Consider the following 14,407-nt stretch of genomic DNA (forward strand, 5'->3'; position numbering starts at 1 on the left):
CAAAGACAAATTTGTGCAGTTTATTTACAGTTAGGTGTAGTGGGGTTCTTGATCCGTGATTAGCTGGATTGGACCAATGAGAGTGCTGCAAAAAATAGGCGATAATTAGTGGTGTCCTATCTTGGTTGATTATCTAACGATGTTGATTGGCTGGTTAATTAGCCAACTGGGTTACTGCGACTTCGATCCTGTCTTAGTGAGAAAGAAAGAAAAAGAGAAAAAAAACGGGGGGAAAAAAAAAAATAATAATAATGTGTCGTTAGCGGGTGGTGTATCATGTATGCCAGTTGTCAATCACGAGCTTCAGAACATGAACATATTTACAGTAGAATAATATGGTTATCGTGGTTAGGTCTGGATGGCATTGGCATATCTAGTGGTTATTAATCACTCGCTACCGTCCCGCCGTTAATCCCCAGGTTGGAGTGCCTGGTCGAGTGCTTAAGGTCACTCTTCCATCCAAGGGATGTACAGGCGGGTAGTTTTGAGTAATTGTTAATTTATATTGCTAAATTTATGCCAGCTAATTTGGTTGAGTATATGCTTTTACTTTTGTCGTTTCACCGTTCTCCCCCCGAGTTGGAATACATGGATCTGTTCGAGTGCGTAGGGTGGATGTTCCATCCAGGGAGTCACGGTTGTCACGAGTTAAGCAGCGTATTAATTACTTATCTTAATTATAGATCGTTGGTCCCCCGGATTGGAGTGCATGTCGGTCGAGTGCAGAAGGTCGCTCTTCCCTCCGGGAGACGTACAGGCGGGTGGTTGCGATCATTTTCTCATTTTAGTTTTTAACTTTATGACTGTCAGGAGCCCGATGGGTGTGCTACGGTTTACCATCCTGCCTGCGATCAGTCGGGTTGGTGGTCCACGTCGACCAAACGCTGGCAAGGTGGTCTGGACGAATTGATATTCTGCTTTGAAGGTTTTATGTTTTAGATATTTATCAGGGTTAAGTAAAAAGTTAGGTGTTATTGGTTTATTGTGGTTGGCTTCGGTTATTGATTCTATCATTAGTTTTCTCTGGCTGTTGTGTAGCGTGCAATCCAGGAGATAGTGTGTCATGTCTTCCCGGGTGCCACACTCACAGTCAGGGTTTTTATTGGTGAAAGAGCAGCTGTTGAGCTGCGAAGATTTACCTATGCACAATTTAGTAATTATTTTATCCACATAAGTGTTTGTGTTTAGGTCGGATAGAGTTGACTAGTGGTTTGATGTTATAGTGCCATGTATTGGTTGTTAGGTCCCAGTTGGCCTGCCATTGATTAATGTAGTGTTTTCTTGCTTTTGACATTAGTTCTGATATTCCTAAAGGTAGTGCTGTAATTTTGCTAGTGATTGAAAATGCAGTTTTGGCTCCATAATCAGCTATTTCATTGCCAATTATACGTACGTGAGCTGGGACCCATTCGAATACTACTATTAAATTAAGCTGGTTTAGTTCATGAAGTTTATTGTGGATGGCCGCGAGGATATCTGGCCTGGTAGATTTATTAGTTTGAAGTGATTGGATAGAGCTAAGACTATCTGAAAAAATAACAATTTTAGAGTATTGTTTAGTTTTAATCCAGATTAGGGCTTCATATATGGCTGTCAGTTCTGCTGTATAGACCGATAGGTTATCTGACAGCCTGGCGTATGTAACTAATTTAGAGTGTTTAGATATTTTTTCTTCAACTACTGCGAAGCCAACCCTACCGTTATCTGGATTTTTTTAGCCATCCGTTAAGATATGGATGTGCTCAGGGTAATTTTCGTTGGCTGCGGCTTCGAACAGGATTTTCTTAAATGGTGGAAATGGAGTTGAATCCGTAGCTTGTTTAGTTAGATATGGTGTGTGGCACTCGACTGGCTGATTGATATGGTATAGTGCCACTGGCGTGTTATCTATACCTACTTCTATTTCTATTTTACTAGCTTTAGTGGCGAAAGAATCATTAAGATTTTGATTGGTTTTGAATACTAGTCCTGGTTTAGCTATGATAGGAGTGAGTTCCTGAACTGGGTGATCTAGTTTAAGAGAGTGGATTTTTAGATGATAATTAAGATGTTGAAGATTGCGACGATATTTTAGTGGCATAATGTTAAACTCAACTTCTAAGCTCTGTCCGCTGGTATTTGATGGAACTTTAGCTATGATTCTAAGAGCTTGGTTTTGAATAACATCTAATTTATGTAACAGTTTGGGGGCGGCGCAACTGTAGGCTTGGGCTCCATAATCGATTCTGGAGAGTATGCATGCTTTGTAAACCATAAGGATTGCCTCTGTTTGTGCTCCCCAACTGGTACCTGAGATGGCTTTTAACAAGTTTAGAGTATTTTTTGAGTTCCTGACTATGTCATTGATATGGTCACTAAAGGTTAGTTTTGAGTCCAAAGTTACACCTAGAAATTTAAAAATTTTTACTCTTGGAATTATTTTATCACCTGATTTAAGTTGGTGATTATCTGATTTATTGACTTTATTAAAAAGCATATAGACAGTTTTAGTTTCTGATAGTTTAATGCCTCAGTCTAGGGCCCATTTGTTAAGTCTATTCATATCAGCTTGCATTAGGTGAAATAAATTAGTGGTTGTGTTGCCTGTGCGCCAGATGGCGCAATCATCGGCAAATAGTGCTGTGTTTAATGGCGTGGTCTTTTTTGTTTTTCCTTTAGCATTAAGTGCTTTAGTTATGTCATTAATAAAAATGTTGAATAAGGTTGGAGAGAGGACCGAACCTTGTGATATGCCATTAATTATTTCGGTTCTACCTGAATAGTGACCGTTCACTCTAACTGAGATTGATCTATTATGGATGAAATTGTTGATAAAATTAAATATATTACCTTTAATACCGTTACTCTGTAGTTTATTTAGTAGACCTTGATGCCATACCATATCAAAAGCTTTTTCAATATCTATGAATATTGTTAAAACCTTATGAGATTTTCGAAATGCATCATTAATACTATTTTGTAATCAGATAATGCTCTCTACCTACGACAATTTATATCTCAACGATGGCAATTGTCGTCGGTGCCATCGTTAAGTTGGAGCCCTGTAAACTTCACATCAGGATGTGAATATTTGTACTTTTTTTAACACCATCAAAATCCATCCCAATTGTCATTATGTAAACGTCACAAACACGGAATGTATGGCAGACCATATCCGTCATACAATTGAGGGAATAACAGCATAACAGATTGTCAGTGAAGCATTTATACAAATTTCTGGTGAACATTTGTTTGTAGCCAGAACCACTGTGTTTTTTATGCTTTCAAGTTTGTTTTACAATTTGCCTTTTTCAAGATGCTTTGTAAACATTTATGTCACCCTTAAGTTTAACAGCTTTCTGAGGCTTATTTGGTTGATGCATATGCAGTGGTATCAAAGTTTGTGCTTGTGCAGTGTAATTAGAGTGTGGGAGTGATATGGGATGGAATTTGATAGAACTTTTATGATAATTACCCATATTTTAGAATTCCATGACACTTTTATCACTTGTCCAAAACATTTAACCATTTTGGCTGAATTGTAAATATTAAAAAAAAAAAAAAAAAAACACAACCTCAACACAACATTAATATCTTGCTTGCGTTAATTTCATAATGTACAGCATTTGAAAATCTAGTCTAAAATAAACAAGTTGATCTGTATTTCTGGTTACTGTCCGAATATATATTTTTTTAATTTAGACATTATGTCTTACTAGGGGTGGGACGTAGCTCAGTGGTAAAGTGCTCGCTCGATGTGCGGTCGGTCTAGGATTGATCCCCGTCAGTGGGCCCATTGGGCTATTTCTCATTCCAGCCAGTGCACCACGACTTGTATATCAAAGGCTGTGGTATGTACTACTCTGTCTGTGGGATGGTGCATATAAAAGTTCCCATGCTGCTAATCGAAAAGAGTAGCCCATGAAGTGGCGACAGCGGGTTTCCTCTCTCAATATCTGTGTGGTCCTTAACCATATGTTCGATGCCATATAACTGTAAAATAAAATGTGTTGAGTGCATCGCTAAATAAAACATTTCCTTCCTTCCTTCTCTCAATATCTGTGTGGTCCTTAACCATGTCTGATGCCATGTAACCGTAAATAAAATGTGTTGAGTGTGTCGTTAAATAAAACATTTCCTTTCTTCTTCTTGTCTTGCTATAATGTATACAGTGATCACAGGATAAATCAGGGTTTAAGGTGTCCCTCACCATATCACCAAATGCAAATTAAAGTTGAATTTGCAGGCATCGAAATAAGTCAGGAACAGTCCTTCAGGTTACCGGGAGGTTACCACATGTAAGAAAAGTCTCGAATGGTGTTTCGTTCTCGACAAAAAATTCAACAAATGGTAGTTTCGTTCCTGAACGTAAACCAGGCAATGCATTCCAGACTTCCGCGTTTCATTTTCTCATAAGGAATTGCATCGATATTTGTGTCCACTAGATACATTTACTTCCGCGTTTCGTTTTCTCGTACAAAATTGCACCGAAGTTTGTGTGCACTTGTGCAATTGCAAGCAATTTCAGCAAGCACCCACTAGATAAATTTACTTCCGGATTACCAGACACAATGCTTAGTTTGATGCCTGATTTGGCAAATATATTTTATTACTAAGTCGCCAAAAAGCTAATTAAAAAATCATCTGTCATTTATAGATGTACATGTACCTACATTTTTGCTATTTGGCTAAATGAAACTTGAATTAGTCGACAGATTTTCTTAGCAAATTCGCTAAATTGCTAATATTTTATGGGCTTCAGCCTAGACCTGATAAAGTATCATACACATTAATTAATATGTTGATCATGTTTTGTTTGTTGTATTTTTTCTGTAGCCACAAACTGTACAAGAAGTCCAAATGAATGGGTTGGTGCCTGATACCAGAGGGGAGGAAATCACTCAAGCACTTGAAGTTTTAAAGAACAATACTCTGGTTAGTAGGCAAAATGAAGCGAATCTAAGAAAAATAGGGTCGAATTTAGGAAGCTTTTTTTTTTTTTACACTGAGCAGGGTTCATCCTGTCAATAGCTAATTTTTATACAAAGTAGCTACAACATTTAGTCTTTGGCTAATAAGATGTTCCTTAACCTTTAGACTACTGGATTAATTTTTGACAAAAACTACAGTGAGTGGGTTGCCAGCAGTCCAGTATATATGTCCATTATTCCCGATAATAGTAGTTTTCTGACCCGAATGTTTAATTTTTTTTTAACTATGATTCATATCCCAATATTTGGTGATTTTCATTGTTGGTGAAATGATCAAATTTATTATCAAATTAGCTGTCACAATCAGCTATCGATCTCTGAAAATGACCATGACGTGCTGCCATTGTTATCAAGTGAAAATACTTGCCAAAAACTTTTTCAACTCAAAATTCCAAGGTATTTGCCATTGAAAAATGAAAAACTAAAGATACATGAAATTGAGTTGTTTTTTGTTTCCTGTTATATAATTGTTTCCAGTGAGTGTCGTGTGCAAAATAGTGGGAAGTATGAAGTGGGGAATGCACTGTATACAGTGTACAGTATGTCAACATCGGGCCTGCAGTAGTCCGAAGGTTAAATTATTTACATTTTAATAATTTTCAAGGAAATACTCTACATATCTGAAAACAAAATTTGTTCCAGTGTGAGCCCTGACTGACATTGGTGTATTGTTTCATTTAAACCAGTGCCCCACAACTGGTATACCAAAGGCTGTGGTATGTGTTGTCCTGTCTTTGGGATGGTACATATAAAAGATCCCTGGATACTAATGTAAAAAATATAGTGGGTTTCCTCTCTAAGACTATACATGTATGTAAAAAATTGTCAAATGTTGGACATCCAATAGTCGATGATTAACAAATCAGTGTGCTCTAGTGGTGTTGTAAAACAAAACACACATTATCATTTACCGGGGTGGGATGTACAAAGGCCGTGGTATGTACTATCCTGTCTGTGGGATGGTGCATATAAAAGATCCCTTACTGCTAATCGAAAAGAGTAGCCCATGAAGTGGTGACAGCGGGTTTCCTCTCTCAATATCTGTGTGGTCCTTAATCATATGTCCGACGCCATATAACCGTAAATAAAATGTTTATATGCATCGTTAAATAAAACACTTCCTTCCTTATCATGTACCATTATGTTTGACATCATTTAAGAGAGCCATCACTCATTTCACAGGCACCACACCACTTGTCGTGTCGTTACTTGCTGTAGCAGCTTAATATAGTCTGCTTTAGGAAATAGTTCCTCATAAAAAAATACTACAAAATTCTGATATGCTTTTTGAAATAATTTTTTGATGATTACAAGTAGGTTGACTTCTGTAGTATTTAAATAATCCATAGAAATTGTATGGAACTGTATGGAGTAATTAATGGTTGTATGTAATCTTTAGACTAGTTTGAGGAGAGTAAAAACTGTTTAAAAAAAAAGGCCTTATATATTATATTATTGATTGCTCTTTTCCTTTTAGTCATACTGTAATATTTATAGGATATTAAATGAGCTCATGACAATTGAACATTATTTCACTAGGAACATTTACATGATACAAAATGGTAGCGAGTTTAATATCCTATTTAGTACCCATAATAGATCTTAATTTATATCACTCATCTCAGTTGGTTGACGTCCCTGTAAGGTTGTAGTGCGTTAATCGATGACGTCATCGTGTGACGTCAAAAGTGTTACGTCTCACTTGGCATTCTAGTGGGACGTATCACTTTGATATGTACCAAGATATTTGTAACCATATGGGTAATAATATATATTATTACCCACATGGTAAAATATATCTCGGTACATATCAGTGTTATGTCCCACTAGAACGTCAAGTGGGACGTAACACTTCGACATAATACGATCACGTCATGGATTGGTGCACTACAACCTTGCAGGTTAATAAGGAGAAGAAGACGTCGAGTGATTTAAATTATAATTGATTGTGGGTAATAAATAGAATAGTAAACTTGCCACCATTTTGTATCATGTTTACATGTCCCTTGTGCTATTGCTCGTGACAGCTGAAAATTATTTTACTTAGGACATAAACATGATTGTGTTTAAAGGGATATTCCTGAGTTTGCTGCATTGTAAGATGTTTCTGACTAATAAAATATTTGTACGATTAAACTTACATATTAACTATATTTTCTTGTTTAGAATATCAGTGTCTGTATATTCAATGTGTTTCTGGTCATCTTAATATTAATAAGAAGCCCAAACTGGATTTTGTCTTTAAATAATTTTGTACATATGAAAAAAGATTATTTTAGGAAATAAAATGAAATTTAACCTAAAATGAAATATTAGAACGTTCAGAAACATGTTTAATATACAGCCCCTAATATTTTATGCAGAAAAATATGTTTGATATGTAATTACAATCATTAAAAAGTCTCTGTTAGTCGATAACATCTTAAAAATTGCAGCAAACTCAGGAATGTCCTTTTAATATCCTATAATTTTGATCCTATGATATTGTTTTTTTCACAGGATACAGACAATGAACTCCGTATTCTGCAGTCCAAGCAGGAGTCCTTTATAATTCAGTACCAGGAAAGTACTAAACTTGGCAGTAAGTTGTTTTTCAAATCAGTCCTACACATACAAACACCACAGCAGGGTTTCTGCCAGAAAGAAAATGTTGGGTATGGTGCTATGGGATTGAATATTTACAATGTGTGTGCTGCATGCACCTGCTGTCCCCCAGAAAGAAAATGGGTTAGCAGGGCTCAAAACGGCCTGTTAAAAAAATAAAGGTGTTATTCGCCCAAATAATATTATTTGAGCGATCTTCTTTAGAACTATAACATATGAGTCACTATTAATATTTGTATTGCATATATTACATTAAAATCTTGCTCGTGGTTCGTGTTTCACTTACCTTAATTTGCAAACATCCATTATATTTTGAGCCACCATATTTTTTGGCGAGTTTTCGAGCCCTGGGTTAGGTTTCGGGTTAGGGTTAAGAAAATCTACAGTAATAATAAACAGTCAAAAGGTTAACTTTAAAAAACCAATATCTGCAAAACATTTGGGTATGGTGCAATACCTGTTTTACCCTCTGACAGAAAGCCTGCACAGAATAGTCGAGGCTAGCTCTGGCATTCGCCAAATTCGTGTTTTGTGTATGACGTCATAGTGCAATTATCAATTATACTTGTTCTTACTATATTACATTGCAGTTCCCGACTGCTGTAAATAGGTCTAGTTGGTGTATTTTATGTTTTATTAATAAATGATTGAAGAAATAAAACAATTTTGGCATATGTTGTTTTATCGAGCAAAAAACAAAAAATATATTTGCCTCCAACCTCTGTCATTATATTAATTTATTTTACTCCATAAAACACCATCACTGTACCATACAGGCCTCTAAGATTTGAAAATGTGCCTAATCCATTTTTTGATTACGCAAAAATAAATGTGTTTTGCTTTTGCGTAACCCATTTATCGGCTACACAAAAAGAAATGGCGTCCTTAATTCAAAGCACAAATGAAAAAGAGATTATTCAAAATTAGATTTGCGCGAACGAACTGATCATTCTCGAATAATTGCTTAATATCTCTGTTTCAGACTTCCTAAAACAGATACAGTTGCAAGTAGAGAGAACGGTCGAGTTACAGAAACGTGAGGAGGCGTTAAAGAAGCAGAAGGAGGAGGTCGAGACAAACTTGGCACAGAAAGCCCAGGAATTACTCCAGCTAAGAATCGTAAGATTGTCCACTGTTTTAGTCTGGACAAACTTAACCTGGCACAGAAAGCCCAGGAATTACTCTGGTTGAGAATTGTAAGATTGTCCACTGTTTTAATGTCGACAAACTTAACCTGGCACAGAAAGCCCAGGAATTACTCCGGCTAAGAATCGTAAGATTGTCCGCTGCTTTAGTCTGGACAAACTTAACCTGGCACAGAAAGCCCAGGAATTACTCCAGCTAAGAATCGTAAGATTGTCCGTTGTTTTAGTCTGGACAAACGTAACCTGGCACAGAAAGCCCAGGAATTACTCTGGTTGAGAATTGTAAGATTGTCCGCTGTTTTAACGTTGACAAACTTAACCTAGCACAGAAAGCCCAGGAATTACACCTGTTGAGAATCATAAGATTGTCTGCTGTTTTAATGTCGACAAACTTAACCTGGCACAGAAAGCCCAGGAATTACTCCGGTTGAGAATTGTAAGATGTCCGCTGTTTTAATGTCGACAAACTTAACTTGGCACAGAAAGCCCAGGAATTACTCCGGTTGAGAATCATAAGATTGTCCGCTGTTTTAGTCTGGACAAACTTAACCTTGCATAGAAAGCCCAGGAATTACTCCGGTTGGGAATTGTAAGATTGTTCGCTGTTTTATAGTCTGGACAAACTTAACCTGGCACAGAAAGCCCAGGAATTACTCCGGCTAAGAATCGTAAGATCGTCCGCTACTTTAGTCTCGACAAACTTAACCTTGCATAGAAAGCCCAGGAATTACTCCATTTGGGAATTGTAAGATTGTACGGTGTTTTAGTCTTTGACAAAAAATATGTGTTTACTCGACTCAAATTTAAGATTTCTTTTCATTTGATCTGACCTCTATATAGAGGGGGAAAATGCCATTAGTGAAGAGTTCAAGTTAAGGATTCTTGAAAAAAGATTTTTTTTCTTTCTACAATTTGTTCCCTACGGCAATTTGAAAATAAGAGTTCTTTAAGGAGCAAGTCATCACTGAAGAGTGGTTTTACAAACCTTAGTAAGTCATCACTGAAGAGTGGTTTTACAAACCTTAATAAGTCATCACTGAAGAGTGGTTTTACAAACCTTAGTAAGTCATCACTGAAGAGTGGTTTTACAAACCTTAGTAAGTCCACGAAATGTCATTTTGTGAAAAACCAGTAAAAGCTATATTTTTTGTTTCAATTAATTAAAACTTCATGTATATACTACTGGTTTATATTGACCATATAACTGGAGATTTACCTTGCACAGTATATCAAACAAGCAATTAACTTGCAATCTAATTAAAATTAGCTCCACTATTACATGTGGATGTAAAGACAGCCAGTTGGAGCTCATGTCCACCAATCAAAACCTTACTTGCAGAATCCTGCCAGTGATTTAAAACTAACAACACTGCGTAGTCCCCAATGTCCAGGTAACATTTCGTCTGTAAATAATAATTTAAATATTGACCAATCACACTTCGCCTTTTATAACGTTATTTGGGAGCATACAAATTCTGAAAATATCGGGCGAGTCTATTTTAGTGGCCGCAGTAAGGCGAACCATACCAATACGTTCAGGGTGGGTTATCAGTCTTCAGTTTTACCTAAAAAATTATTTATTTATTTATAAAATTTAAAAAAACTAAATCAGTCTTCAGTTTTACATTACAAATTATTTATTTTATAAAATAAAACATGTCTTAAGGCATTCATAATTCACACGAAACATGTCGTATACCCTCAGGATAATTCGGAATGTTTTCAAATTATTTTTAAATCACTGGCAGGATTCTGCAAGTAAGGTTTTGATTGGTGGACATGAGCTCCAACTGGCTGTCTTTAGATCCACATGTAATAGTGGAGCTAATTTTAATTAGATTGATTAACTTGGATATCTCCATTTTCGCTATAAACACCTCTTCCTCCCCCCCCCCCCCCCCCCCACACACACACACATTTTAATAGCTGCAGCACTGAATTGTTTTTAATGGGTTTAGCCATAAAATGGAAATATTTATTTATTTTTCAGCTAATAGCCAAGAAGTATAGCGACACCGTAAACCAAATAGATAGCATACAGAAGAATGTCTTGGATGATGAACTGATTCAGTGGAAGCGTAGGCAGCAACATGTTGGTGAAAAATTTGAAGAAAATCTTGATCAGTTGCAGAAATGGTTAGTGTTAAACGGACCTTGAATCGGTGTCAGGTCTTGAAATCTTAAAGTGACAGACCCTAGTTTTTAAACACAAAGGCATATTTTTCACTATTAAAGCCGTTTTTTGATAACAGAAATCATACTTTTATCTGAAAGTGTTTTTGGTCATCCTAGTGTTTCTTTTTTTATATTTTTAAAAATGAACATGCAACTTAGAATTAACGGTTATGTAATCACATTTTAGTCTATTTTTAGTTATATTTCCCTGTTTCAACGTCACAGACTCATGTTTCACACTTGTAACTTTTGTAGATTAAACCTCAGTGTGTCCTTTTTTACATGTTAAAACTAGGGTCCATGACTTTAAGCATTTCTTACATTTGGCAATTTGGAAAGGTTTTTGCTGTAAGCAAGATGCTCTCCTATGCCAATTCTTAACCTGTCTACAACCATTTGAAACTATTTTTTTTTTCACAACAAATAAACACAACATTCCATGCAATTGTCCTCAACAATCAGTGATGTTGTTAAATTTGTAATTTGTGGCACAACAGTATTAAAAAACTTTTTTTCACACAGTATGTTTTTTGCTGTGGACATTTAAAAGAATTGTATGGGTTGCACAAAATTAAACACCAAAAATTATCCGTTTGACTGTTGGCTTTAACAGTACCGTATATCTTCGCCTATAAGTCGAATTTTTTTCACCCAAAAATTATTTTATAACTTGGGGGGTCGACTTATAAGAGGGTAAAAAAATTTCACCAAAAAATATTACTGTTTTGGGGATTATTTTACAAGTTTTATTGTTGAAGTATGCCATGTATTTATACTCAAATATGTTAATTTGACACATTTATTTTTTATAACCTATTTTTTTTGGCATTAGAACGGTTTTGGTTATGCGAAAAGGCGTACGATCTCACTCACATGCCAAGACAACAGTCCACTTAGTTAAATTAACAGTCATAACTAATAGTAAAAATGTAAACAATACTAACTACCTGTTGCCTGAGTTTATTTTGAAATCTGGTCACTGGCATTAATGGTTGTTCAAACAATGTTTTGGCGGTGATTAACTTCATGAATATTACTAAGCTTTCCCTTAAAATAGACTGATCTCTGCAGTTCACTTATCTAGAGCAATAGGGACACACATCATTTGGTACAAAAACCAGTGTACTTTCCAGAGTTATCCTCCTTACATGTATTAATATGGCGGCAAAACGTGATACTTTCAGTTTTATCGTAGTGATCTGTTGTCAGTGTTTATAAATAAAGTTGTTGTCTGTGCACAAAACCATCTGTACAGTACTATACAGTAACAGTCAAACAGCTTTCACTCTCTACTAAGGGAATATTTCGTTTTGATGCTATGTAATAATGATAGTTTGATTGGAATAGTCTGATCATATTGCGATGTACAAAACGTGAAAACCGAAGTTTGTAAAATAATTTTCTTTTGTTCAAATATTATTGTTCTCATGTGCTGAAAATAAGAAATATTTCAATATTTATAAGTAGTTTTTCATGGGTCGACTTATAAACGGGTCAATAAAAAAATACGTTTTCAGGGCTTGAAATTAGGGACTCGACTTATAGCCGAGATCGACTTACAGGCGAAGATATACGGTATTTCATTTCAACTTATTGTCATGCTTGTATCTAATTAAGGTTCAAGCTTGCTGTCCTGGGCACACACACCACAGCTTTCTGGGCTGTCTGTCCAGGACATTCGGTTAGTTGTTAGTGGTTAATGGTTGTTAATTGTAAGTGAGAGAGAAGAAGGTGTAGTGGTCTTACACCTACCCATTGAGTCGTTAAAACTCATTAAAAGTCGTTAAACCAATGGCAGTAACTTTTATCCAGCAGTAAAAAAAAAAAAAATGCCATTATTAAAGCCCTTGAGCTATGGCAATTCATATCACAGCTCCGGCAGTGGCTGTCAGTGCCTGCGTTAAGTTCAAGCCCTGCTGTGTAGAAGTGAGACTGGATGGTTGGGATTGGGAACTCTATTAACGTGCCCATATCCTTTAAGGTTCAGACACGCCTACCACGGATCCAGCCTCTGACATAGCCAGTGAGTGGTTCTGGGGCAGGGAGACTGTATGGTCATTGGTTAGAATACTCGGGCATTATATAGAGGATAATAAAATGAGTTACCAGCTATGTCCAGAGTGAAATCATTTTCACTTGTCACGAGCTTTAGCAAGTGACAAATGAAAATTATTACACGAGGGACATAAATTTGATAATAAATGGTATTGAGTTTGTTATTCTATTTATTTCCCCTGCTATTTTGTTTGTAAAAGTCATTATTTTCCACATACATGTACACGTACCTCTGTATAAAAACTTTACACTGAGTATTGCTGTAACTTTTTATGTTAATCATGTTCACAGATAATTTTAAAAAACCACACTTCTGTTAAAAAATCTTCAATGAATTGCATTAAAATAACACTTTATTTCAAACAGAAAGCCATAAACGCAAACTCCTTTTTTGTTTGTCAAATCGTGATGATGTCATATTTAGTACCGACAAAGTCATTGGTTTGTAAGCGTCAAATCGTCCTATTAGACTGTATGTTACACCAATGCAGAATATTTCTCACTGGGGAAATAAGAAAAATATTTACCCCATTATGAATGACTGCTAGGCTAATAAAGCAAGCATATGGTCCAGTTACCCATGTACAGGTTACTACAAAATATGGACCTTTCAACTTGAAAATATAACCAAAATTCCAATTATTTTGACATTAAAGGGACATACCCTAGTTTTTAAACTCTAAGGCATATTGTAGACTATTAGAGCCATTTTTGATAACTGAAATCATACTTTACTTAGAGTATATTGTTTAGATTATCCATTTCCGTACATTCAAAGTGTTTTTGGTCATCCTGGTGTTTTTACTATCACAAAATGCATTTCTCATATTTTTAAAAACGCACGTGTGTCTGAGAAGTAACAGTTATGGAGTCGAGTTTTAGTCTATTTTCAGAGGGTATTTCACCATTTCAAAGTCACAGACTCGTGTTTCACTCAATTGTAATTTTATCCAAATGTGTTACGGGTTTGTAGATTAACTAAATGTAGTGTTAATTTTCATGGATTGAAACTAGGGTCTGTCCCTTTAACAATGTCCCTTTTATTTGTGTTATTGTTGTTACCATTTTAGCTAAGCTGGAACTGATATAGATGGGTTTAAACTGTAATCCTATTAATGTTCAAGCACGCTGTTCTGGGCACACACCTCAGCTACATGGGCTGTCTGTTCAGGACAGTGGGTTAATGGTTAAGCATTTGTGGAAAGAGAAGTCTGAGTAGAGACCGTACTCTTATCCATGGAACTGTTAAAACTCACTCTGGGTGGGAGCTGGTGTAATAGTCCACAATATACCCCCAGCCAAACTATACCTGGGGTATAAACTGGACTAGCCCAGGATATACCCCAGGGTATAAAACAGGCTAGCCCAGAATATATTTGCTTTTCTTTTAAAGCGTTTATTATTATTTATTTATTTATTTTGTAATTTATTTTGGTTAGTAATAAAAAATGAGGGTTA

General features: G+C 35.9%; 1 protein-coding gene across 1 annotated transcript in view; it reads left to right on the forward strand.

The window, feature by feature from the left end:
* Positions 1-14,407, forward strand: part of LOC121370464 (signal transducer and activator of transcription 5B-like) — a 48,815-nt gene that overhangs the window by 8,383 nt on the left and 26,025 nt on the right. Inside the window, exons 5-8 of the mRNA XM_041495718.1 lie at positions 4,816-4,914; positions 7,470-7,551; positions 8,557-8,693; positions 10,710-10,855. Coding sequence (XP_041351652.1) covers positions 4,816-4,914; positions 7,470-7,551; positions 8,557-8,693; positions 10,710-10,855 — 464 coding nt within the window. The remainder of the gene's footprint in view (positions 1-4,815; positions 4,915-7,469; positions 7,552-8,556; positions 8,694-10,709; positions 10,856-14,407) is intronic.

This window comes from Gigantopelta aegis, chromosome 1, assembly GCF_016097555.1.
Source record: "Gigantopelta aegis isolate Gae_Host chromosome 1, Gae_host_genome, whole genome shotgun sequence".
Classification (NCBI taxonomy): domain Eukaryota; kingdom Metazoa; phylum Mollusca; class Gastropoda; order Neomphalida; family Peltospiridae; genus Gigantopelta; species Gigantopelta aegis.